Consider the following 23,860-nt stretch of genomic DNA (forward strand, 5'->3'; position numbering starts at 1 on the left):
ATGGAGTCAGTGTGTGTATAAACACAAGGGGTCTCCCCTCAGTGGTGCTCGTGCTTTCTGTACACACTCTCCTGCCTGTAAGGGGCTGGAGCAGCACTGCGGAAGTCTCACCGGCCTGCGTTTTTTTAATTTATTTTTATTTTGTTATCAGAAGTGGGGCGCTCGTTGGGGTTGGCAACTGCTGAGGCGCAGCCCTCAGCCCCGGCGCATGCGCGGTGCGGCCCGCGGGGGGCGGGGCCCGTCGCCAAGATGGCGGCCTACCTGCAGTGGCGGCGCTTCGTCTTCTTCGACAGGGAGGTGGTGAAGGAGCCGCCGGGCCCGGAGGGCTCCGCCGGGAAGCCCTTCGCGCTGCCCCCGGGCGTCACGGTGTGCGATTCGGGCCGGGGGAGCCTCGTGTTCGGGGATATCCGAGGAGAGGTGGCGGTGCTGGGCGTTCCGGCCTTGCGGGGGGGCTTCGTGGGCCGGGGCCTGTGGGCTTGGTGGTCCTGTGCACAGGCCCCTGCCCTGTGCAAAACCCGTCGTTATTTGTTTCTGTGCTCTTAGGCGTCTCCGCAAAAGTGTGTTTGTTGTAGGTTTATGAGAGGAGCCGGTAAGGGTTTGATTCCGCCACACTCGGAGGTGTAGGGGTTCTTGTGTCGTTCTGTTTTTCTTTTACCGTTTTTTATCATCTTCCTTTGTTTGCCTTAACTGTGATCAACATATCGAAGGGCAGATCTGGTTTCTGCCACGCTCACTTCAACTCACCAGTTTCCAGGCTTACAAGCTAAGAGTAACGCACCTGTACCAGCTGAAGCAGCACAGTATCTTGGTTTCTGTTGGCGAGGATGAAGAGGGCATTAACCCATTGGTAAGTCAAGTGACAAAGAGAGGCAAATTTTTTGTGTTATGGACCTCGCATAGAATGCTGTGATTATCTCGATTGACTCTTCTTACTTTCAGTAGTTTGCCTCTAATGCCTCATGTTTTACTTATGCTGTACCGCTGTTGTTTTCAGGTTAAAGTATGGAACCTGGAGAAACGAGATGGTGGCAATCCTCTTTGCACACGAATTTTTCCGGCGATACCGGGTAACAAGCCCACGGTTGTGTCTTGCCTAACTGTCCATGAGAATCTTAATTTCATGGCTATTGGTAAGTAAAGCTAAACAGAGTAAGAGCAGTAATGTTGCAAGACTGCAGGCTCTTTCTGTGTGTTGGTCTCTGCGCTGAAATCAGAAGCCTTTTCTTATGTGTTGTGGCCTTCTGCTCCCAAACAGCTTGCAAACTATGAAATCTGAATGTTTTTCTCACTAGTAGGAAACCTCCCTCTAGGTTTTTTATGTATGGTACATTAAAATGGTAGTTAAAATTTGAGGATGAAGTAGGTCTTCTCGAAACAAAATATAGAAAGACCCAAACAAAAATAACCTGCAAGCGGAGTTTGTGATGGGGGAAGCGTGTTGAGCCTTGTGGAACAGTGACATTGCATGTGGTCAGGTGGCAGCTGTGAAATTTAACAGGAGCAATTGGAGGTAGATTGGTGCAGCAATCCCATTACTTGATACCTTGCTGGCAAGCAAGATGTCACTGGCTGCAGCTGCCCTGACTTGCACTGGATAATATTTCAGGTGTGCCACGCAAGTGAACGGTTTGATCTGTCCTTTTCATCAGGTTTTGCAGATGGGAGTGTTGTACTTACAAAAGGAGACATCACCCGAGACCGGCATAGTAAGACCCAGATCCTGCATGAGGGCAGTTACCCAGTTACTGGTCTCGCTTTCCGACAGTCTGGCAAAACAACGCATCTGTTTGTGGTGACCACAGAGAACATCCAGGTGGGAAATTAATTGGAAAAAATGAGAATCTGATTTGCAAATTCTGTTGGCTTGAGAGTCTAGTTCAGGTGAGCTCTAAAACCTCGTGTTTCCTCTGTAGTCTTACCTGCTCTCAGTGAAAGACTATCCTCATCTGGAGCTGGACACTCATGGTTGTGGATTGCGCTGTTCTTCTCTCAGTGACCCCTCACAGGATCTGCAGTTCATCGTAGCAGGAAATGAATGTGTGTACCTCTATCAGCCGGATGAACGGGGCCCCTGCTTTGCCTTCGAGGGACAAAAGTTGATTGTTCACTGGTATCGGGGGTACCTCATCATTGTCTCCAAGGACCGGAAGACTTCTCCAAAGTAGGGGTCCTTGGAACACACGAGATTTTATTATTACTTTTTTTTATCTTTATTATTTTTTTTTATCTTTTACTATTGCAGTTTCCTGCTTTTCCCTTTTTTTTTTTTCCTTCTTCTTTGTGAAGCTTCACTCTAGGGCCTGACTGTAACTTTGTCAGAGGCTGTAGAAATTAATCCAGACCCATAGACCAATTTGGTTGTTAGAGTAGCACAGTCAAGCATGCTGAACAAGGGGGATTTCTTTCCACCCATATGAATTTCTCTGTCCAACACACACAGATGGCACTTGTGTATAAATAGGTGGTGTCTTGCCTATGCATCTGCTTCGTTTAATTGTCCAAATGAACCTCGTTTGTCTTGCTCTCTGGGCATCTTGACTTTGTGTAGGTATCGAAAGAATTCAGGTTGCTTCTTGTTTTCTAAAACTTTATTCTGCTCTCCAGGTCTGAGTTTGCTGGGAACGAGGCACAGAATTCAGATAAACAAGTCCTGAATGTCTATGACTTGTGCAACAAATTCATTGCATACAGCTCGATCTTCGATGATATAGTGGATGTTTTAGCGGAGTGGGGCTCCTTGTACGTACTGACCCGAGATGGGAAGATCCATGTACTGCAGGAGAAGGATACACAAACCAAACTTGAGGCACGTAAACCTGTTTTGTTGCTGGTCTGCCTTATGTCTGCAAGATTGTACTGGCTCCACAGGTTGAAAAATTGGACTGTTGAAGTGAGTGAGTTACAAGGTAATAAGTGACCTCATAGCTTTCCAGCATAACCTGTGTTGCAGAGCATTTGGTATTTAAAAGCCCAAGTCTGCATACAGGTACAGCACCAAAGAGAAACAATTTGTTTTGTGGGCGTGTTTAAACCTTGCTTTAGGAGGCGATATTGCCCTCATACTGCTCCTACTCTGTATTTAACAGATGCTATTCAGAAAGAACTTGTTTGAAATGGCCATTAACCTAGCCAAGAGTCACCACTTGGACAGCGATGGCTTGTCAGAGATCTTCCGTCAGTATGGCGATCATCTGTACAACAAGGGGAACCACGATGGAGCCATCCAGCAGTATATTCGGTAAGCTGGGGTAGTACAGAGCAAGGGCAGTGTGGTACAGATGGAGCTATATAGGCCTTGATTTCTGTTTCAGCCAAGGGAGGAAAAAAAGGCATGACTCTTGAAAAATTCTACCAATAGAGAGAAAAGTGTCAGATTAAGTATCTCGGAAGGTTGTTTGAAAATCACTCTGAATGTGAAAGGGTAAACTAGAGTGTCACTTAAATATAAAAAATGCTGTTTTAATATAAAACATATAAATATAAAAAACCATCTGTTTTGGGGCTTATTGAAAACTGTTTTGAGCCACATACATGTAGAACTGAAACTTTGGAGCCCTGACACCTGTAAAGTGTTAGTATATATACTTAATGCAAATTTGCAATAAAATCAGGCTAACTGTGTCTAAACTGCTGCATGTGGGCATAAGTGTTTAAATAAGACTTTGAGTTTTGTGACTGTAAGAAAGAAAAATGTGTCTTTAATTCCCTTTTTTTGGATTCCCAATTATCTGTGGCCAGAGCGTAGCCCATCTTCTCACAGTTTCCTTTAGAGGAGCATTAATTCCTTATGTGCTGCCACCATCATCCCAATTGCAGCCTTTGTAGATGGCTGTTTCACTGTGTCTGCTGAAGTTCTCTGTGTGCCATTAATTTTTTTTTTGACTCCCTGGTTACGTGGCATGCTGTGACGTGATTCTTCCCCTTCCAGAACAATAGGGAAGTTGGAACCATCTTACGTTATTCGGAAATTTCTAGATGCTCAGCGCATCCACAACCTCACTGCTTATCTGCAGACTCTTCACCTGCAGTCTCTGGCCAATGCAGACCATACTACGCTTCTGCTGAATTGCTATACCAAACTCAAAGACAGCTCCAAACTGGAGGAGTTCATTAAGGTAATGGGGGAAGGTGGTAACTTAAGAATTTTGTTTTATTTTGTTACAATTAAAACACGACAATTAAAGAGGAGTAGTGCTAACTGTAAATTGGCTCCTGTGGGGCTGTTGTGAGAGAGAGAGACACAGAAAAGAATGTATTTCTGCTGCGGTATCCTTGGTTTTGTTGCTTTATTTCCAAGCTCTTGGTTACATTCCCAGTTTGGCTGGCTTGCCGTTCCAGTTTGAATTGTGATGGCTTTCGCCAGTGTGACTAGCTATCTACTGAGAGGTTGTTAGACTTCCTTCTCAACATGTGATCTCTTCCTTGCATGAGAGATACTAAGTTGTCAGTGCTCTGGCATTTCTCCTTTTAAGCAAATGGTTGCTGCTTAGTCCGCAGTCTTTCTGCTTCTGTTCTTGTAGACTAGTGAGAGCGAGGTCCGCTTTGATGTGGAAACAGCAATCAAAGTGCTTCGTCAAGCAGGTTACTACTCCCATGCTGTGTACTTGGCAGAGAAGCATGCCCATCACGAATGGTACCTCAAAATCCAGCTAGAGGATATCAAGGTAAGATATTACTGCTCTCCTGTGCTTACTGGTGTGAATATTGCTTCTCTAGCCTCCTGTGTTGGAGGGAATCTCATTTCACTAGCCTGTCTGCACAGTAGCCCTGTGGCTACAGGACTGTTCAGGCAGTACCAGTGCCCGCTGTTGCTTGTGTGCTGGCTTTCTGCTTCTGGCTTGTGCAGTGGGTTGGAAATTAGAGGGGCTTAATTGTTCTGTTTTGGTACGTGGCTTTTTACAGTGACCCTTAGAGAAGGGAGGTTTGTTAATGGCAAATGGGTTAGTGGCAGATGGATTTAAATCTCTGTCTTTCCCCAAGGCCACAGCCAGCCTTCCTCACATAGGAGGAGACCAAGCAGGAATAGTGAAATAAGATGATAATTCAGAGCAAATGGTGGTCCTGGCATACTTTCAGCATGTCTTCAATGCTGTCTGTGCTAATGTTGATGTGGAGAGCAGAAGCCAACGTGATGTTATCCTTGCTGGCTGCCTCCACAGAACTACCAAGAGGCTTTACACTACATTGGAAAGCTGCCGTTTGATCAGGCAGAGAGTAACATGAAGCGGTATGGTAAAATCCTGATGCACCATGTCCCTAATGAGACCACAGAACTATTGAAGATCCTTTGCACTGATTACCAGCCGTCAGGAGACAACGAAGGCCTTGGGCTGCTGGAAGGAAAAAAGGTATGGTTTGCTTGGACTAAGAGTTGTTGTTCTGGAGTAGTAACTTTGCAGCAAATGAGCACTCCTGCATGCCTTGCAGCACAGGCCTGACATTTCAGACGTAATGAAAGGCCACATCCTGGTGTACTGGTACTACACAAGAAACTGCCTAAAGCTATTACACAGAACTAATTGCTGCAGTAATTGGCATCCAGTGCTGTACGGTATCTGTTGCGTCACAGATTGTAGGAACTAGCCCTCCAAATGTTAGAGAAGAAGCACCTGTCTGTCTGTGGTTGTGCTGGGTGGTTTATTCTTTTTTTTTTTTCCTTCCTGTTCTACAGGCTAATTCTGAGGAGTTCATTCCGATTTTTGCAAACAACTCCCGAGAATTGAAAGCTTTCCTGGAGCACATGACTGAGGTGCAGTCTGACTCTCCACAGGGTGTCTATGACACTTTATTGGAACTTCGACTCCAGAACTGGGCCCACGAACAAGATAAGCAGGTTTGAGTTCCTCCAGCTTTGTATTTTGAGAGGGAGCTTTGGTGCCTAGGAATTCTATTTGCATTCCCGCCAGCCCATAACCTTTCCAGATGGCCAGTGTTAATGTGAGCCAGTTCATATGCTATACTGGACAAATGACAAATAAATGAGAAAGCAACCTGCTAGCTTGAAGAGTGCTCGTTTTAGTGAGGCTGAGTTTGTTTTGTATGAGTCTCAGTGAAGTACAGTTTCCAGTCAATACAATCTCCCACAAAACCAGCTATATATGCTTGCCCTCATCTCTGGGGGATGCCGGCTGTTTGGATGAAAGAAATTGTCTTCTCTGCTTAAAGGGGGTATAGGGCAAACAGAAGGACTTTGCTCCTCTTTAGAAAGCTGCAACTGTTTGTCAGATTTTAATGCAAAATATTTGAGTGTTTGTTGCTTCCCACCTACCTCTCATTTCTGTTTCCTGTAGATCAAGGAAAAGCTGCACAATGAAGCGCTCACACTCCTGAAAAGTGGAAGGTTCAAAACAGTCTTTGATAAGGCCTTGGTCTTATGTCAGATGCACAACTTCAAGGATGGTGTCCTCTACCTCTATGAACAGGGCAAACTGTGAGTGTTGCTTTTCTCCACAGAGTACTATTGCTTGCTCCACTCCAGGAATTTCTGAGCTGTAATTGTCCCTGCCCTACAATGGCGAGGGCTCCTTGAGTATCCCAAGATAGGAACTTTACAGATAATAGCTCAGCTGAAAATATCCTACTGTTGGAGCAGGGCAGTGACATGGAGAATGGATGACAGACCAGGCTTTGGTTCTGTGGGAATGTTTGGGGATTGCACGGCTGCATGAAAACCTGGGATTCCTATAACGTCTCAAAAAGAGAAGTAGATTCTTCTTGTTGATATGTTGCTCTTTTCTGTAGCTTCCAACAGATCATGCACTACCACATGCAGAATGAGCAGTACAAGAAGGTGATTGAGGTGTGTGAGTTGTATGGAGACCAGGAGGCATGTCTCTGGGAACAGGCTCTTGGCTATTTTGCACGGAAGGAGGAGGACTGCAAGGAATATATTGCTGCGGTGCTGAAACACATAGAGAACAAGAACCTTATGCCTCCGCTGCTTGGTAATAATGACATGTGGCACCTAAACCATTTTTTATAGCACTCTGTAAACTAGAAATTTGAGAGAAGTATCAATGAAGTTTGAGCCCACCATTTGAAACAAGGACCTTCTCTGTAGGAAAATGTGATGCCAGTGGTAGCTCCATAACCAGAGCAGAAGATGTGTGGTTTCAGTCACCGGGATGTCTGTGAATTGTTTCTGTTCTATCAGTGTTGGAAGGTGAAGGGCTTGCCTGAACTCCTGCTGTGGATTGGTAGAGAAGTTGAAATAGAATCCAGTCCACTAGATCGTTGCTTTGCCTCTTTGGGATCATGTTTAGACAGCACAGACCAGTCATGTCTTTTTGGAAGCAGGAGCCCTCCAGAGTGCAAGCTGAAACTTTGGTCTTTAAATGAGGTTTCTGATTGTCTTTGCCTGTAAGTAGCCTCTTAAAGCAAAGTGGTCCGTCCAGGTAGGACCAGTGTAGCTGCAGCTTCTTTGCTTGTGTTTAAACTAACCTCTTGGTTATCCTCAGTTGTGCAGACACTGGCTCACAACTCCACGGCCACACTGTCTGTGATTAAGGATTATCTTGTCAACAAGCTGCAGAAGCAGAGCTGCCAGATCGAGCAGGATGAGCAAAGGATTCTAAAATACAGAGAAGAAACCACAAGGATCCGCCAGGAGATTGAAGAGCTAAAAGCAAGGTGCAGGACTGTGGTGTCTTGTCTACAGTAGAGCTGCTGTTCTACTTCAGTAATGAAAATTACACGTTGTTTTTCTTTTGTTCTTTACTTCTGTTTTTCCTTCTGCTTTCTGTCACTTTCAGTCCCAAGATCTTTCAGAAGACCAAGTGTAGTATCTGTACCAGTGCCCTGGAGCTTCCTTCAGTCCACTTCCTGTGTGGTCATTCCTTCCACCAGCACTGCTTTGAGAGCTACTCGGACAGTGACTCAGAATGTCCTACTTGCATGCCTGAAAACCGCAAAGTGATGGATATGATCCGGGCTCAGGAGCAGAAGAGAGATCTGCACGATCAGTTTCAGCATCAGGTAGGGTAATGTTGTATGGCACAGAATCATTTAGGTTGGAAGAGAGCTCTAAGGTCACCCAGTCCAACCTCTGACCTAACACAAGTCCTCCACTAAACCACATCACTAAGCTCTACATCTAAACATCTTTTAAAGCCCTCCAGGGACGGTGATTCCACCACTTCCCCGGGCAGCCCATTCCAATGTCCTCCCAGCTTTTTTTTTTTTTTTTTAAAGTGGATTGCTCTGGAGATCCCCTAGTGACTGGTAGAGAAGGATAAAGCTGAAAGTATTTTGTAAACATGGTTCTGCTGACTGAGGATGCTGAGGCCTTAGGACATAGAGTGACCTAGGGTATGGAGATTCCTTGATGTTTTGCAAAGATGGAAGAGGAACTGTTGTCACTTCATCCTGAAATGGGTCTAGATCTGCCCCGTGGGCAGCTGATCAACAAATTGCCTGGCACAAATGAAGGAGGAAGGAAAGTTTTGAGATCAGAGTGGGGTAGGACAGCGTACCAGAAGTAATGCTTCTACATCAATGTTTCCAAAAAAATTCAGGAGGTAAGCTGAGAATGGGATACCAGCTGGAACGTGTTAGCACATTTGGACACTGTAAGCTAATGCAGAAGCTTTCATACTTCAGATAAACTGCCCCAGTGGCACAAACGGTAACAGCCGGGTAAGAAGCTGCTGCTGCCACAGCATTTACACGGAATGGCAAGGGAGTGACTGGAGCTGCAGGGGCTGTAGGTAGAGGGGCAGGGAAGGCAGAGCCCGGGCGCTGACGGTGCTTCTTTGTGCCCTGCAGCTCAAGTGTTCCAACGACGGCTTCTCCGTCGTCGCCGACTACTTTGGACGCGGCGTCTTCAACAAGCTGACCCTCATCACCGACCTACCCCCGGGGAAGCCCCCCGCGAGCCTGGAGGCCGGGCTGCACCGGGAGCTGCTCCTGCACGGCAGGCGCGGCACCTAACGGCGGCGGCTGTGTGGCTGTGACCACCGGGCGGGGAAGAGCGCGGGGCTGTCCGGTACCGCGTGGCAATAAACGGGGCTGTTCGGCACCGCGCTGTGATAACGGGGCTGGGCTGTAACGGGGCTGCCCGGTACCACGGGGCTGTAACGGGGCCGCCCGGTACTGCTGGGCCTTAACGGGGCCGGGCTGTAACGGGGCTGCCCGGTACCACGGGGCCGGGCTGTAACGGGGCTGCCCGGTCCCATGGGGCCGTAACGGGGCTGGGCCGTACCGGGGCCGCCCCGCACCCACGTGGCCGTACCGGAGCCGCGCGGCCCCGGCGCGGGAAGCCCCGGGGGGGCGGGGCGAGCGGCCCGGATGTGACGTAGCGGGGCGGGGCCGCGCCATGGAGCGGAGCGGGGAGCGCTGAGGGGAGGGAGGCGGCGCCATGGCGGAGCCGGGCCCGGCCGCCGTGAGTCGGGGTCTGGGGGGCTTTGGGGGGGGGACACCGGGGGTGAGGGGAGGAGGAGGGCACCGGGAGGGGTCCGGCCGGCCGCTGACCCCCCTTGTTGCCGCAGGGCGAGAACGGCGTGGGCGGCAGAGCGGTCCGAGTGGGCACCCGGCGGAGCCAGGTAGGCGGCGGGGGGCGCTGGGGGTAACACAGAGGGGGGTGGGGGGGCTTCTCCCCGGGCCTTCTCCCGGTGTTGCCCCCCCGGGGGTCCTACTCGGCGTTCTTCGGCCCTCAGGGTTCCCGTTGCAGCCCGGTGGAGCAGGGAGGAGCCGGCCCGCCAAGGGCGATAAGCGGCCCCGCGCCCCTGTGCCCTGTGCCGCCGTAATCTCGCTCGTCCCGGTGGGTTTGTTCTAGGAAGAAAGGGGGGGGGGGGGTGGGCAGAGGGGCAGAGGCTTTTTTAACTGTTTTTTCTAACCCGAGGCTTTGCAGGCAGCAGCTTCCCTTCGCGCTCATTTTATATGTAGGGAAAGTGCCGTCCGGAGAGCAAAGTTAGCTGCCCCAGGCTACTCGGCTCATTACAGGGAGAGAAGCGAAAACAGCTGCTCAGCTGTGGCTGCTCGACTACTGCTGCACGTGTAGAATGAGCCAATAACATCACGGTGTTCTTACTGCTTCTGCTATCATCATAAAAGAGAATATTCTTCATTTTTCTTACTGCTCTAACATCTTTTGTTTGCTGTTTCTGCAGACCTTTTGTTTGTGTCTGTAGAATTTCTAAATAAAATTCTGCTCTTAAAAGTAGCTCATGTTTACCAGCAGCTCTAAGTCTTCCACAGGCAAAGTGAAATCCAACTGGTTCCTACCAAAACTTGCAGTATTGGTAATATTCACACTCTTAGAGGTAGCAGGGGGTATCCAGTATGCGTATGACTTTTTCTTTCATCACTGAGTGCCAGGAGGATGGTTCTGCTTGCCTTTACGCTTGCCAGTAAGCAGGCATCTTTCAGCAGTGGGATTTGAGATGTGGAACAAAGTGCCTTAAAGTTAGGTACGTAAATTCTGTTTAAGTGCAAAGGCAATGATGGGAACAGCTAATGACATTAATGCACCTGCAAGCAGAGTGAGTGAATCCCAACACACAGCCTTCCGCTTCAGTCGATTTTCCTAACTCAGTAAATTCTTTCTGTTCTGACTTGTCACTGTTTGGATCGCAACAGTGTTGGATCTGGGGAGAGGCTGTTCTGCTGCTTAGATACAAATAATTATTTAGTGAAATGCGCCGGTCATGATGTGGGTTTGTATGTATGAGCTATTGTACTTGGGGCTACTTTTTTTAATATTTACAGCTTAGAGAACTTAGTGGTAATTTATGCATAACCATCAAAGAATGGCAAAGTTCTCTCTAGCTACTGTGTAGCTGATGTGCTTTTTGTATAGGGCTTTGCTTTCTGCTTTGTTGCAGCTGGCCCGGATTCAGACCGACAGTGTGGTTGAGATGCTCCGTGAGTTACACCCAGACCTTCACTTTGAGATTGGTAGGTGGTGTGGGTTTTTTTGTTTCTGCTCTGGTGTAGATTGCAGTAGGAGCCAGCCAGCTATCTTTGTGTGCAAGATGTGCGTACAGAATACTGTCAAGAGGAGGATGATTTGCCCCGTTATCTAAGAGTGCAGTCTGAATTCATTTAGGCTGTGTGGCTGAGCAACTGCTGCTGGTATTTTCCATGGGAGGAGGATTTCACAAGCTCCTGGTGATTGGGGCCCTGCATCTGTCAATCTGCCATGCAGGTGACATTGCGTTGCTTCACTTGAGATCTTGGTATCAATGTGGCTGCCCTCTGGACTGTGTGTCGAGGACACTTCCCTGTCTGGGGCTTGTGGTATTCAACAGCATAGGAATAACTGGAAGCACACTTGCACTGGACAGAGCTGCTGAGTATCTGCTCACTGACACTCTGGAGAAAGATCTGGGCAATGTCCTTTCAGTTGGTCATTCCCAAAACCTGCACTCTTTCTTTCTCTGTGTTTTTAAGGACAGAGAAGAATGTGTCATTCTCACTTAACGTTGTTGAGTACGATGTATTCTTAGGAGTGAGCTGCTCTTGTATTGAGTCTGTGCACACAGTACAAATAAGTGTGTAAGAGTACATTGCTTGTTACACTTGTGTAGATGCTTTCAGTCTAGGCCTATGTGCTCTGACCATACCTCACACTTTATCTGTGCTCTTTCTGAGCAGTTGCCATGTCAACAACTGGAGATAAGATCCTGGATACAGCACTTTCCAAGGTAAAGGGCATCTTCTTTTTGTACTCATGAAGTAATAGTATTTGGTGGTATATTTGCAGATTTTTCTTTTGTGATTCATATTCCTCCATTTACACGTAGATTGGGGAGAAGAGCCTTTTCACCAAAGAACTAGAAAACGCACTCGAAAGAAATGAGTAAGAGCCTGATTATTATTATTTTTTTCTTTGGGGGGGGGAGAATTGGGGTTGCTGTTCTTCTTGTCTAGCATTCATGCTCTTCAGACAGTTTTTGCTTTGCTGCCATGTGATCTAGTTTTCTTCTGTTCCGCTACATGTCTGGTTACATGAGAAATTCTTTGCGAAGTCATTGTCTCTAGTCATTGGCTCTTTTCTTCCTTTTAACTTTCTACCCTGGACTTAGGCCTTGCATTTTGGAGTGGCATTGTGATGCTTAGTCTGCCCTGGTTACAGTTTATTTTTTTTTCTGCTGTGATTTGCATTACGTGTTTGTCAGAGTGGATGTAATACCTGCTTGGGAATACTTTATTTTAAAAAATATCTTGCTTGGTTGTGTTAATATTTTGTTTTAGTGTATTTCACGTTAACATGGCATAACATTCAGTGTTATTGTGTGACCATATTTCTTAAGATGTTTGCATGCTAAATATTTAGGAGAATTGGGCGTGAGCAAGTTGTGCTGCTTTCTGGAGTAACTTCTACAGGAGAACTCAGTTCAGATTCATGCTGGAGCAGAAATTACAGTTTTCGCTTTTTGTAATATCACGGGGAGGGTTGCTGTGGTGCTTGCTTATGGCTTAGTTAAAGTAGGTTTAAAAATAAAGATCACAACACTTAATTTTCCAGGTTAGAGAAGATGGGCAGAGAAAGGTGAAATTACTTTTTTGGGATGAAACAATAATACTATAGTAGTTCTGGCTATAGAATCCTGACAATCCTCTCTCCTCCAAATTAATTCCTGGGGTGAATTTATACTTTTCTATACATTACCTGTAGGTCTCTGGTGGGTACCGTGTGACCCAACCATCTGTTCAGTGCTGTGATTACTGTCCTGTAATTTTTAGAGTTGACCTGGTAGTTCACTCCTTGAAGGACCTGCCAACTTCTCTTCCTCCTGGCTTTACCATTGGTGCTGTCTGCAAGTAAGTACGGGCTTATTCTTGATTCTCTGAGGGACGTGCGTTTTGCAGTGTGAGTAATGGCAGAAAAGCAAAGGCAGCTTAGATAGTCTTGGTTCAGTTTGTTTGCCCTTTGATTATTCTCTGAAACAGTGGAACAACTGGAGTTGTCCTAGTGTTCTGTAGCCATCAGGTGTACTGGAACTCCTTATTTTTACAATGGTGAACAAGTCTTTTGGAGCTAGAGCCAGCTCCTTTGGGGGCCAATATCAGAACTGTTGACCTTAACAACCTTCCGTTTAAATGATGTCATTCTGCTCTTGCATTATTTTGCAGAAGGGAATCCCCACTTGATGCTGTTGTCTTTCACCCCAAGAACTGTGGGAAAACACTTAGTCTCCTTCCGGAAAAGAGGTGAGTGGGGAGAAAGGGAAGACAGTAAGGTGTAAAAATGGAAGAGAGAAACTTGTTGATATTTCCTAGTGACAAATCAATGAACACCTTACTTTATCCTGTAGTGGTTTTACACTGCCTTCAATTAACTTTCACGTATGTTACACTGAATCCGCTTGCTGAAAAAAGCAACGCTGTCTTGGGAGTGCTGTAGACTGAGTCAGTTTGGCTATCTCCTGCCACCTTTTGAGATGCAGCACTTCTTCAAGTGAGACCCTTTCTTATCTCAACCTCCAGAGTGAACACCAGGTCCTTTATATTCTGCTTATTGCAGGGGAATGAATGCATGCTGTGCAGCCAGGGTGTCTAGTGCAGCATTTTAACTTGCATGGTCCCAAACCATTCTCGTTTCCATTCTGATTTCTTTGTTACCTTTTTTTGGCATCAGTTTCCTATGGTTCTGCTGGGAGCATAAGTAGTTTCTGCCTTTGGAGTTACCTGACTAATTTTCTATGTGTTTTTATAGAGATTATTTGTATTCTTTTGCCCGAGACAGCTGAGTGAAATTACTCAGCTTAAGATACCTATTAGAAAGGTCTCATTGCTTCCCCTCTGCGCTGTGTTAAAATTAAAGAAAAAAAACTGTGATACAAATGTGGCCTCACACTTCCATGCATCTGGGCGGTGTGAAAAATCTTACCTGCTTTAGGTTCCAGATTACCAAGAAGAGTGAATAGTGTGCATCTCTAGAAGATAAATGCTTACTGTCCAGCGTTCTGTGTTGTCAAGTTAGACAACCTATTTTCAAAGTGTTTTTTTTGTTGTTTGTTTTAGTATATTGCCAGTGGGAAAAAAATTATGGGGTCTGTGTTAAACATTTAAACCTCCACACATTTAAACCTTCTGTTTTAAGTTTCATCAGTCCTTGACAGTCTCTTGTGGCTACCCTCCAGAAGCATTCACTCTAGATCCGCTACTGGGAGTGGCTTGCCTGCATCTAGCTTCAGCTAGTTCTTATGTTAAACCTCAACGAGTGTTTTTTACGTGTTCAAAGAAGGTATAAATCATTGGCAGGCTCTTGGATCTTCATTTCCATCCTAAGAGGAAGGAAAAAAATGTTTGTTTGCTTAAAACTTCTGACATCTCCAGATGGAGGGAAGTGCAGGAGTATTCTGGATTTCATTGATTTAATTTTCTCAACAGCGTGATTGGAACCAGTTCGCTTCGTCGAGCAGCCCAGCTCAAAAAGAAGTTTCCTCATCTAGAATTCAGAGATATCGTATCCTTTCATGATAAAATGTGGGTTCTGGATAAAGTTCCATGTAGGGTAATAAAAGTTGATGCAAAATCTAGCATCAAGGCTGATTTATACTACCTGACTTCTTTCAGGACGGTATTCTAATATAAATTCAGATTCTAATCTGAAGACTGGTGGATTCTGTAAACACAGACAAGTTAATGTGAAGTGGTTGTAGGACTGCTTGCATGCTGTTTCTGTACTTAACTGCTTTTGCAGAGAGGGAATTTAAATACCCGCTTAAAGAAGCTCGATGAGAAGGAAGAGTTCAGTGCCATAATCCTGGCTGCTGCTGGGCTGAAGAGAATGGGCTGGGAGAATCGCATTGGTCAGGTGAGTGGCAAAGCAGAGAATACCGTTCTCTTCTGAGTTCTGTCTGCTTGATTTTTAGACCTTTGTGTTTGTCTCATTGAAGACATACATTTATTTTGCTTGAATCCGTGGTCACATTCCTTTGAGATCTGATGTGGTTCAGGGAGGATTTGATTTGTTTGTTTCTTTTCATACATAAATTTTTACCATGCAGCTTTCCACAGTGCAGTAACAGTTTGTAATACCTCCCAGCATTTCACAGTACTTGTGTGCAGCAGCACAGCAGTGCATGACTAAGACTTTTCAGGTTAACTAAGGAAGTGTTACTGCCCAGGTGAAGGAAGGTGCTTCTTCTCACCTTAGGGATGGAAACACTGAGGGGTGGGAAGGGGGAGGTGATTTCCATGGTTGGGCACAAAATCAATGGTAGAGGTGAGCACAGAATTCAACTCTTGTTTCCTATGTTCTGGAAAGTGCAATGTGGTTTAACTCTGGTTTTACTTTCTTCCAGCTCCTGAGCCCTGAAGATTGCCTCTATGCTGTCGGACAGGTGTGTTACAGCTTCTCTACTGTAAACCTGACTGCATATGGAAAATGAGCAGCAGTAGGACATGTCAAGTGGTTGACTGTGTTTGTTGCCAAAGAACAATTACGTTGGTCTTGTTGCCTGTTAGGCTGTTTATGCACAGCTTGTGGGAAGAACGTTAGTCAGCTTTATGAGCTTCTGTGGCGGGGGGCTGATTTCCATCAGCTATAGAAAGAGGTAAATGGTCGAGGTAATGTGTAGCATGACTACACTGGGGCAACTCTGCAAGTATCAGGCAGGCCGTGAATGTGGCAGGGTGAATGTTGTGTCGTGCTGGACTAATTGTGCAAAGCCACTGCTGTATTTGCACTGTTACAGTCCCTTACACACCGTGTCCTAACTCTGTGTGGAGCTGAAACACCTGCCTTGGGGCACACTGTTAGTGCTTTTGTTTCTAAGCAGTCAAACTGCTCCAGCCCATGCTGGGCATGTAGCTGAGTTTACAAAGTGTTGCACAGCTGGTATCAAACTTGAGAAACCTGAGCTGGCTGTGCATTAGTGATTGCAAGCATCATTACGTGATGCAATTATTCCCCAGTCTGGGTGAATTCCCAGTGCGTGAAAAGGAGTCAGAGAATCCTAGAATATCCTGAGTTGGAAGGGACACACGAGGATCATTCTGATTTGTGACAACTGCTGAGTGCGCACAGAGATGCCGAAGTTGAGGATTTATTTATTTTTGTTATTATCTCCTTATAGGGGGCATTAGCAGTGGAAGTTCGTGCCAAAGACCAAGAAATACTGAATATGGTATCTGCCCTGCACGATGGAGAAACCGTACTATGCTGCATTGCTGAGAGGGCCTTCATGAAACGTTTGGTACGTGTGGCATCCTTGCTCTTCTTGCAGCAATCAGTACAGCTCTGCTACAGTTAAACTGACGCCACGCTTTCTTAAAACTGCTCATAGAGCCTATTTGTGATTTAGGAAGTGGGGTTTTGTGCAGCATGTACTTTACAGGTGCTTCAAGTTTGAACGTGTCAGGCAGAAAACTCCATTGTCAACTTTTTTGTTCTAGGAGGGTGGCTGTAGTGTCCCTGTTGCAGTTAGCAGCACGCTGAAAGATGGCCAGGTGAGGAATATTTTGTATTTATCTGGGATTATTTCTGGGGAACTGTACCAGTGTGTGCACATTCCCTGATACTTCCCTGAAGGCAACTCCAGCAGACATCTTTATGGTACAGTAGGGCAGATGGGGTTCTGACGTAAGCCTTCCAGGTTACTCTCTAAAACAGGACAATGAGAATGGCTCTGGTTACTGAGATCAAGTCTTTTAGAAAACCCCCTTATTATGATAGTTTATTTCCCCCCCACCTTCTCTAAAGGTAGTGTTGCCCTGTGGTCTGGATGTGTTGAACTCCAGAAAATCTGTGCTTTTATACAACAGACTATGATTAAGTAGGTGGGAAGTTATAAAAGAATTCAGCTTGTTCCTTGGAAGTTGCATCTTCTGTAAAAGGGATTACTTGTCTTAAAGCTCTGTCATACTGCTATTCTAGCTGATCCTACTGGACTACAAAAGTGTTCCCTTCCAGGCTTGTCTGTGCATTTTGCATGTTGTTTTTTAATGTAGCACTAATACCTTCTCTGTCTTTCAAAGTTGTATTTGACAGGTGCGGTCTACAGTTTGGATGGATCTGATAGCCTGAAAGAGACTATGCAGACCAGTGTTAATTATCAGCAACAGGTACGTAAAGCACATTGGGTTCATAAGCCAAACCTGAAGTTGAATGACAAAACGAGACCTTTAGAAATCTCTTACTTCTGGTCTGGTTCTTCATTGTATCAGCTTCAGTCCCTATCCCCCTCCCCGATTGCTGAGAGTTCTTGGAAACTCTACAGCAATGCTGTTCTCAACTTCTTCGACCAGGGGTTCTGTCTCGTTTTCTACATGTTCAGTTCATTGTCCACACCTTCCTACTGCTTTATGTCGATACATTTATGTTTGCAGAATGAAGATGGACCAAATGACGATGTGCAGCACGTTGGCATCACAGCCAGGAATGTCGCTGGTCAGGCGCAGGAAGCTGCGGAGAACCTTGGTGTTGAACTGGCTAGTTTACTTCTGAGCAAGGGAGCTAAGCACATCCTGAGTGTGGCAAGGCAGCTTAATGATGCCTGCTAAACCTGTGGTGAGGTTTAGCAAGACTTGGAGCAAGATTGTTCCAAGTCTTGCTTCAGCCTTTGCAGCTGTTATCAGCCTTTAGAGGGATTTTTTTAAACATTCACACTGGTCTTGCCTGATGTTTGGGCGCAGAAAAATATGCAATAATAAACTAATTCCAGAGTAGTGATGCTGATCAGGGATTTTATATCTGAAGCTTACTGAAAGATTTTTGTTGCTAGGGGGGAAAAAAAGGTATTTGCCTGTTGCGTTTAGGAATGGGGCGCTGTGCTCTCACAGTGTGACTAAAGTATTTTGAATAATTACTGATTTTGTGTAATTGTGTACTATTTGGGCCTGTTCTCCCATCAGAAATGCTGAAGGAGAATGGTGTTAGGCTCTCATTACAGCATCTGTTAATTTTCCATGAGGAATGCTGTGTTCAAAATAATCCCATTGAGTTATATCGTAAGCTATCAGATAATTTCTCACTCGCCCCTAATGAATTATTAAGTAAGTGGTTAGCTATCTCATCTCATGTAGATGTAGCCTGAGATAGCCATTCATCCACTCTAGCCTTTGAGCTAAAGTTGAACAGTTGTGCCTTTCTCTGCAACTGGCAGCTCCTTGCTGTTACTGTGGTTCACAGCTGGAACGTCCTGATGTGCTATTCTCTCCATCCTGGCAGCAGAGCTCAAGCATTACAGTGCCTTGTGTGAGAAACACCGAACCAGTCTGTTACAGGCTTCCTGTTCTGGAAACAAAGCATGGTTTATTCTCGGTGTACTGTCCACTGAATGCAACAGCAGATAAATACAGCCAAAGTCAGCACCCAAGAGTAAGTGTCTTTATGGAGCACCTCCTGTTTTGTGACTGAAGGAGCGTTTCGGGAGCCTTTATTGCCCTTCCTCTGGCTGCCTGCCCGCACGTGGCGTCTGCCAGCGCTTCCTGGAGCCCCCCGGACCCGTTCCTCGCAGCTCCGCAGCGCCGGCCAGCGGCCGGGAGGGCTGCAGGCTCCTCCACTCGCCCCCTGCCCCCTTCCAAACCCCGGCGGGACAGCGCCGCGGCTCCCCCCCACCCCTTCAGATCGCAGCTCTCCCGGTGAGCAATGGGGTGGCCCTGAAAAGGGCCTTTGTGTGGTGCGGGGGGGGGGGGGGGGAGGGCGGCCGGCTTAATACTCCTGCGACTGCTGCCCGCCCTTCTTGCCGGCCTTGGTGGGGCCGGCGCTGCCTCCTCCCGTCTTCTTGGGCAGCAGCACGGCCTGGATGTTGGGCAGGACGCCGCCCTGCGCGATGGTGACGCCTCCCAGCAGCTTGTTGAGCTCCTCGTCGTTGCGCACGGCCAGCTGCAGGTGCCGGGGGATGATTCGCGTCTTCTTGTTGTCGCGGGCCGCGTTGCCCGCCAGCTCCAGGATCTCGGCCGTCAGGTACTCCAGCACGGCCGCCAGGTATACCGGGGCGCCGGCCCCGACCCGCTCCGCGTAGTGCCCGCGCCGCAGCAGCCGGTGGACGCGCCCGACGGGGAACTGCAGCCCGGCCCGGGACGAACGGGACTTGGCCTTAGCTCGGGCCTTACCGCCGCTCTTGCCACGGCCAGACATGGCGCCTCGCTGCCGTGCGCGCTCCGCGACCGCTCCCTCGCAGCTCTGCGGCGGAATGGAAGGGGGCGGCTCCGCCTCGCCCGCTTTTATCCCCGCAGGGCGCAGCTCATTGGTCGCCCCGCGGCGGAGCGCCCGCCGGATTGGCTCGCCCGCCGCTCCCGTGTCTCTGCCCGCCTCCGCCTCCGAGCCATTGGATGCTGCGAAGGGCCAATCGGCAGCCGAGGCGCCAAATTCAAACCGAGCCGTGACCGTTGGCGGTGCCGCTGAGGCGCTGGCCACCCGCTTGTGGCGCTGCGAGTCTGTGGCGAGCCGCGGGGCCGGGCAAGGCCGTGCAAACGGGGCTGTGGGCGAGGAAAACCCAACTGCAGCCTGCAGGGCACCGACTCGGGGCTTCTACCAACGCCCGGTGTTATAACGGGCACGGCGAGCCCGTCTGCACCGCCCTATTCTTGAGGCGCCCTGCTCCGTGAAGGAATGCAGATAAAGATGTTCCGAAATAAGCCTCAGTGAAAACATTCCCAGTAGGTGTCAAGGAGGGAATTTCTGCCTGCTGCAGAAATGATCAGCCCCTGGCAGGGTAGGACGCAGAGGTACCGTGTCAATATTTTCAAGGCAAAGCATCAGAGGGGAAAGGGTACCTTGAGTTCTTTTATTCTCAGAGTGCTCTGAATTTTGGGTATAATTTATAACAATATTCTATGTCCGCTCTGCTCTGCTGTAGAGTCTTACAGAAATAGAAGTTCCTGTTTTCTCTCAGGGAACGGAAAGGCGCTTCTTGAATTCACAGCGGTTTCATATCTTCCCCCTTTCCCTAAACATTGTGTGTTTAAAAAAAAAAAAAAAGGCGGGTTCCTTAATTCCCCTCTCAAAGATAATCTCATTAACAGTGATGTCCAAGTAGCGTTGAATCTCTTCTGTCAGCAGAACTGGACAAAAGACCTCTGTGCACAGAAAGAAGATTGTGATTCTGGACAGGCCCAGAGATCAGCTTGCCTTTTGAAAGGTGGCCTGATGCTCTCAGAGGACCAGAATAAGATCATTTGAATTATTTGGTCAGCAACTGGAGGAAGTTGACTCTAAAGTGCAACTCTTACCACTGGCTCCTTGTAGCCTAGTCAGACATCATAAAACAACCGCACTAGTTGGTACCGGATTGAAAATGCAATTGCACTCCCCAGGACCTAGGTATAAAAAAAAAAATTATACTGTGTTATATTATATTATAGTAGGCAAGAAAGTTCACATGTTGAATATAAGTAGCAGCGCTATCTGCAAGGCATTCTAAGTTGCATCAGAATGTTCCCACACCCCACTGTGACTTCAGCTCATGGAGTTCTATGCCATATTTATGCACGTTGTGTGAAGAGTGTGACGCTTTACTTCCCTCTGTCACCCTTGAAACTCTTGAGACTGATTTGGATCTGTTTTTACCACAGGGTCTATTTCGTTGCTGGTGGGACTGTGTGTCTGACCTGGATGAGTAGCAACAGGAGAGTGAGATTTCGCTCGTGGGTGGGTCCAATCAGTTTTATAACAAAGTTAATAAGTGTCATGTTATTGCACTCGGTGTATTCGCCATCTTCATCCATTCCACTTCTCACGTCTACTATGTGCAAGCTCTTTACTGCCTAGGGAAAGAAATATTGCATGCTATTTCATCAGCTGTGTTTAGTGCTCTTTGCTAGCTCTGTTTTTTGTTCTACTATCCCAGTAGTTTGGCTTGTACTCTTTAAAAGAAAAAAAAAAAAAAAGAAAGGACAGGCTAGGGATGGTCCTGGGACCACTGCTGTGTATGGTTATTTTACAAGAACAATTATTAACATGGTTGGATGACTGTGAGAGACAGTGACTGGGCTAAGTAGAATGCGTTCTGGATTTGAGCCAGGAAACAACCACTGAACCCAGAAATTGTCTTCCCTCACATCCTGTGGTTCCTGCATGTAATTGCTGCCTCAAAGCAGGTCTGGATTTGGAATGTTTTCCTGGTATTACCTTCAGAGTGTATGCTCCCAGGGCTGAGAGGCTCTTAGTTTTGAATTTGGAGTAGCTCATCTCCAACTTCCCTGTACTAGGATTGAGCCTAAAAGGAACATTAAAGTCTTAGTCCGGATAGAGCAAGGAAACAGTGATACCTATACCTATGTAAGCAGATTTAGATACCGAGACAAGTTGCTGAGAAAGAAATCCATTGGTGAAAAAAAAAAAAAGGCAGGAATAATCTGTTAATAATTAACAACAGCTGCTGATACCTGATTCCTCAGACTGGGCAGTTGGAAGAAGACACTTCCGCCCCCCCTTCCACCCAATGCATGCATAAAACTAAAGGTTTTAAAAAATAGAAGAACTGAATATATGCCGATATGATCACAAACACAGACAGCATTATGGCAGTGTCGCAGAATGCTTGCTTCTGTGAAACTTTAGCAGAGCCTACTGCAACAGCATTCCTCTGTCTTGGAGCTGAGAATAATCATACTCTAACAGTCCTTTTTTTTTTTTTTGAGAAGCCTGTACTGCTTGACTCAACCACAAGTAGCACAGCAGGTCAGATTTTAATTACGCAACCTACCTCAACAGGTTTTAAAAAGAGGACCAACCAACACCTGCTCTTGTTTCTCAGCTGCTATGGGAGACAAAAGACACCATCTCTAGGACCATTACAGGTCACTCAAGTACATTACCTTGGCAGCCGGTGGCGGGGACAAGGAATGACATGGAAGAGTTGAGGCAATGAGTAGAGGAAGTTGAGCACTTGCGGGATGAAAAAAAGCAGCATTGTTTTGCTGAAGTGCCCCAAGATGCCCACCACAGCAAAGGTCATGCCAGCAAAGTAGCAGAAAGTGTCCCCAACAAACACTTGGGATGGGTACCTGCGGTCCGTAGGGCAAAAGAACAAAGGTTTGTTATGATCACAGTTTCTAAGAAAATGACTTTATAATCACTGAATGCATTCCTAGGTGGCAGGTTGGGGGGCAAGAGAAATGTTAAGCCTCAGCTGGCTTCTTCTCAGGTACTGAAGATAACTCCTTGTCTGCTTAAAAGAAGCATAGCAACGCTTTTATGGGATACTAACAGGTACCTGCTACCACTGTAGTCTACAAAACTCTACCCACCACCAATCCACACAATGAAAACACCAATTGCAGGTGTAAATATGCTGAAAACTATCCTGCACTGTGACTTGCAGAGAATACAATGTATAAATAAAAGCAGTGAGACGTGAGGTAGGATATTCCATGCATTTTAGTGAATCAGTGTGATCTGAATTGTTCTCGTAAACCCAAAAGCTACCAGTGGGTTGTTGCCTTGCATTCATGGTTCTGGCAAGAAGCTTGTCTATACTCCACTATCCTGCTTGCATGTCGGTAAACATTTTTGTTTATGGAGAGTAAGAGTAAAGAGAGTACGTTTCCAAAGAAATGCTGAATGTCCATCCTCTTACCAGTTGTGATAAAACAGGCCCAGCGTGGTAAAAAAAAAGGGAATCATAAAGTAGAGAGAAAAAATGTGATCATCCTGATAATCCCCTAAAGAAAAAAAGAAACAAAATAAGTTTGTTCTAAGACAGGACTAGGTTATTTTTACCAGCAGCTAAAATCTAGGATTCTATTTCCCTTTCCTTTTTTTTTGTACTAGCTCAGCGTGTCATTTCCTTACCATTTAACTCTACAATGTTGAATACGATAATGGAAGCAGCAATCACCAGAGACTGCCCTGCTTCGATTCCATTGATTCCAGCCAGAATGTTGATGGCGTTGGTACAAAACACCGCCAGCATCCCCATGTACACGTAGTAGAGGATACCTGCGGGTAAGAGTGAGCCAAATACTTCAGCATGCAGATTTGAAACAGGCTCTAGTCCAATTTTCTTCAACTTTCCTGCTTTGGATGACAATCTATTATCTGGTGTCTCGGTAAATTTTGAAGTCAGTAGCTTTCTAACAAATAGCGCCCTTTCCCCTGAATTTTACGTGTACACACGTAAAACGTTGGTGACGTGCCCTCTCACTCTTTATTTAGCAAATCTTTCACAGGTTCCCTCTGCAGTGCAGGGATTTCAATCTGCTACGTGTTAACATTTCAGACGAGCCCCTCTGGCTGTCACCGATTGCTTTGACGATGTTTTTTGTGCTCTGAACTTACCCAGGTCCAAGTGCATGCCCAGCAGAACACGGAAGGGCTTGGGCACCACAATGGTCGTGTTCCCAAAGTTGGTGAAGTACACCATGAGCAATGGGAGGGAGGCCATGGTAGGAAGAAGGAGCTTGTGGCGCCAGCGCAGGTTCAAGACATCATCTGCAAAGCCCAGGAAAATCATGCAGCAAATGGCAAGGAGCGAGCCGATGAGCTCCACGAACTGAAGGACAGAGAACAGCGCTCCGGTTACCGGCGCCCACCCTGCGCCCACCGCGCTCCGGGCGCCGGCCGAGCCCTACCTCGTCGTACGGGAAGGCCGCGCAGCCGTCCTCCACGAAGCAGCGCAGGAAGGGCACGGGGATGAAGCAGAAGAGGATGATGAGGAACACGGCGCCGCTGATCACGCCCTGCGCCTCCGGCCTGCGGGCAACCAACGGGAGGCGGTGAGCGCAGCACAGCACGGCCCCGCGCGGGGCACCGGGGGAGCCGCTACTCACACGGGCCGCCGCGACGTCTTGTTGAGGTCCTGCCCGAAGAGCCGCGCCGCCACGAAGCGCTCCTTGAAGGCCGGGATCAAGGTCAGCGTGGCCGCCATGCCCAGCAGCGAGCCGCACAGGTTGATGGCCAGCGGCACGGCCGGCCAGGCCGCCATGGCCGCCTGACAGGGATGGGGGAAGGAGGTGCTGGCTGCGC

The 23,860-nt window shown here is 47.2% G+C and overlaps 4 protein-coding genes across 4 annotated transcripts; 2 read left to right on the plus strand and 2 right to left on the minus strand.

The window, feature by feature from the left end:
- Positions 1-212: 212 nt before the first annotated feature.
- Positions 213-10,159, plus strand: VPS11 (VPS11 core subunit of CORVET and HOPS complexes). The gene is made up of 18 exons (XM_068659132.1): positions 213-417; positions 713-847; positions 995-1,130; positions 1,650-1,813; positions 1,914-2,161; positions 2,605-2,806; positions 3,087-3,238; positions 3,929-4,115; positions 4,521-4,664; positions 5,160-5,348; positions 5,672-5,833; positions 6,291-6,430; positions 6,742-6,944; positions 7,458-7,629; positions 7,752-7,974; positions 8,764-8,983; positions 9,486-9,539; positions 9,883-10,159. Exons 1-16 carry the CDS (start codon positions 250-252, stop codon positions 8,926-8,928), a joined length of 2,790 nt encoding a protein of 929 aa, XP_068515233.1. The 5' UTR covers positions 213-249; the 3' UTR covers positions 8,929-8,983; positions 9,486-9,539; positions 9,883-10,159.
- On the plus strand, positions 9,263-18,261 carry HMBS (hydroxymethylbilane synthase). The gene is made up of 14 exons (XM_068659143.1): positions 9,263-9,379; positions 9,486-9,539; positions 10,821-10,893; positions 11,593-11,642; positions 11,742-11,797; positions 12,685-12,762; positions 13,075-13,152; positions 14,335-14,410; positions 14,648-14,761; positions 15,252-15,290; positions 16,026-16,145; positions 16,345-16,398; positions 16,927-17,013; positions 17,278-18,261. Exons 1-14 carry the CDS (start codon positions 9,356-9,358, stop codon positions 17,449-17,451), a joined length of 1,077 nt encoding a protein of 358 aa, XP_068515244.1. The 5' UTR covers positions 9,263-9,355; the 3' UTR covers positions 17,452-18,261.
- On the minus strand, positions 18,183-19,103 carry H2AX (H2A.X variant histone). Its single transcript, XM_068659144.1, has one exon. The coding sequence runs from the start codon at positions 19,028-19,030 to the stop codon at positions 18,602-18,604; it is 429 nt and encodes a 142-aa protein (XP_068515245.1). The 5' UTR covers positions 19,031-19,103; the 3' UTR covers positions 18,183-18,601.
- A 562-nt stretch (positions 19,104-19,665) lies between these two features.
- DPAGT1 (dolichyl-phosphate N-acetylglucosaminephosphotransferase 1) lies at positions 19,666-23,819 on the minus strand. Its single transcript, XM_068659142.1, has 9 exons — positions 23,665-23,819; positions 23,467-23,587; positions 23,174-23,387; positions 22,688-22,834; positions 22,473-22,557; positions 21,712-21,900; positions 21,023-21,110; positions 20,503-20,658; positions 19,666-20,211 (listed from the first exon to the last, which is right to left on the minus strand). The coding sequence occupies exons 1-9, from the start codon at positions 23,817-23,819 to the stop codon at positions 20,146-20,148; spliced, it is 1,221 nt and encodes a 406-aa protein (XP_068515243.1). The 3' UTR covers positions 19,666-20,145.
- Positions 23,820-23,860: the final 41 nt, after the last annotated feature.

Source organism: Anas acuta, chromosome 23 (genome assembly GCF_963932015.1).
Source record: "Anas acuta chromosome 23, bAnaAcu1.1, whole genome shotgun sequence".
In the NCBI taxonomy this organism is placed as follows: Eukaryota; Metazoa; Chordata; class Aves; order Anseriformes; family Anatidae; genus Anas; species Anas acuta.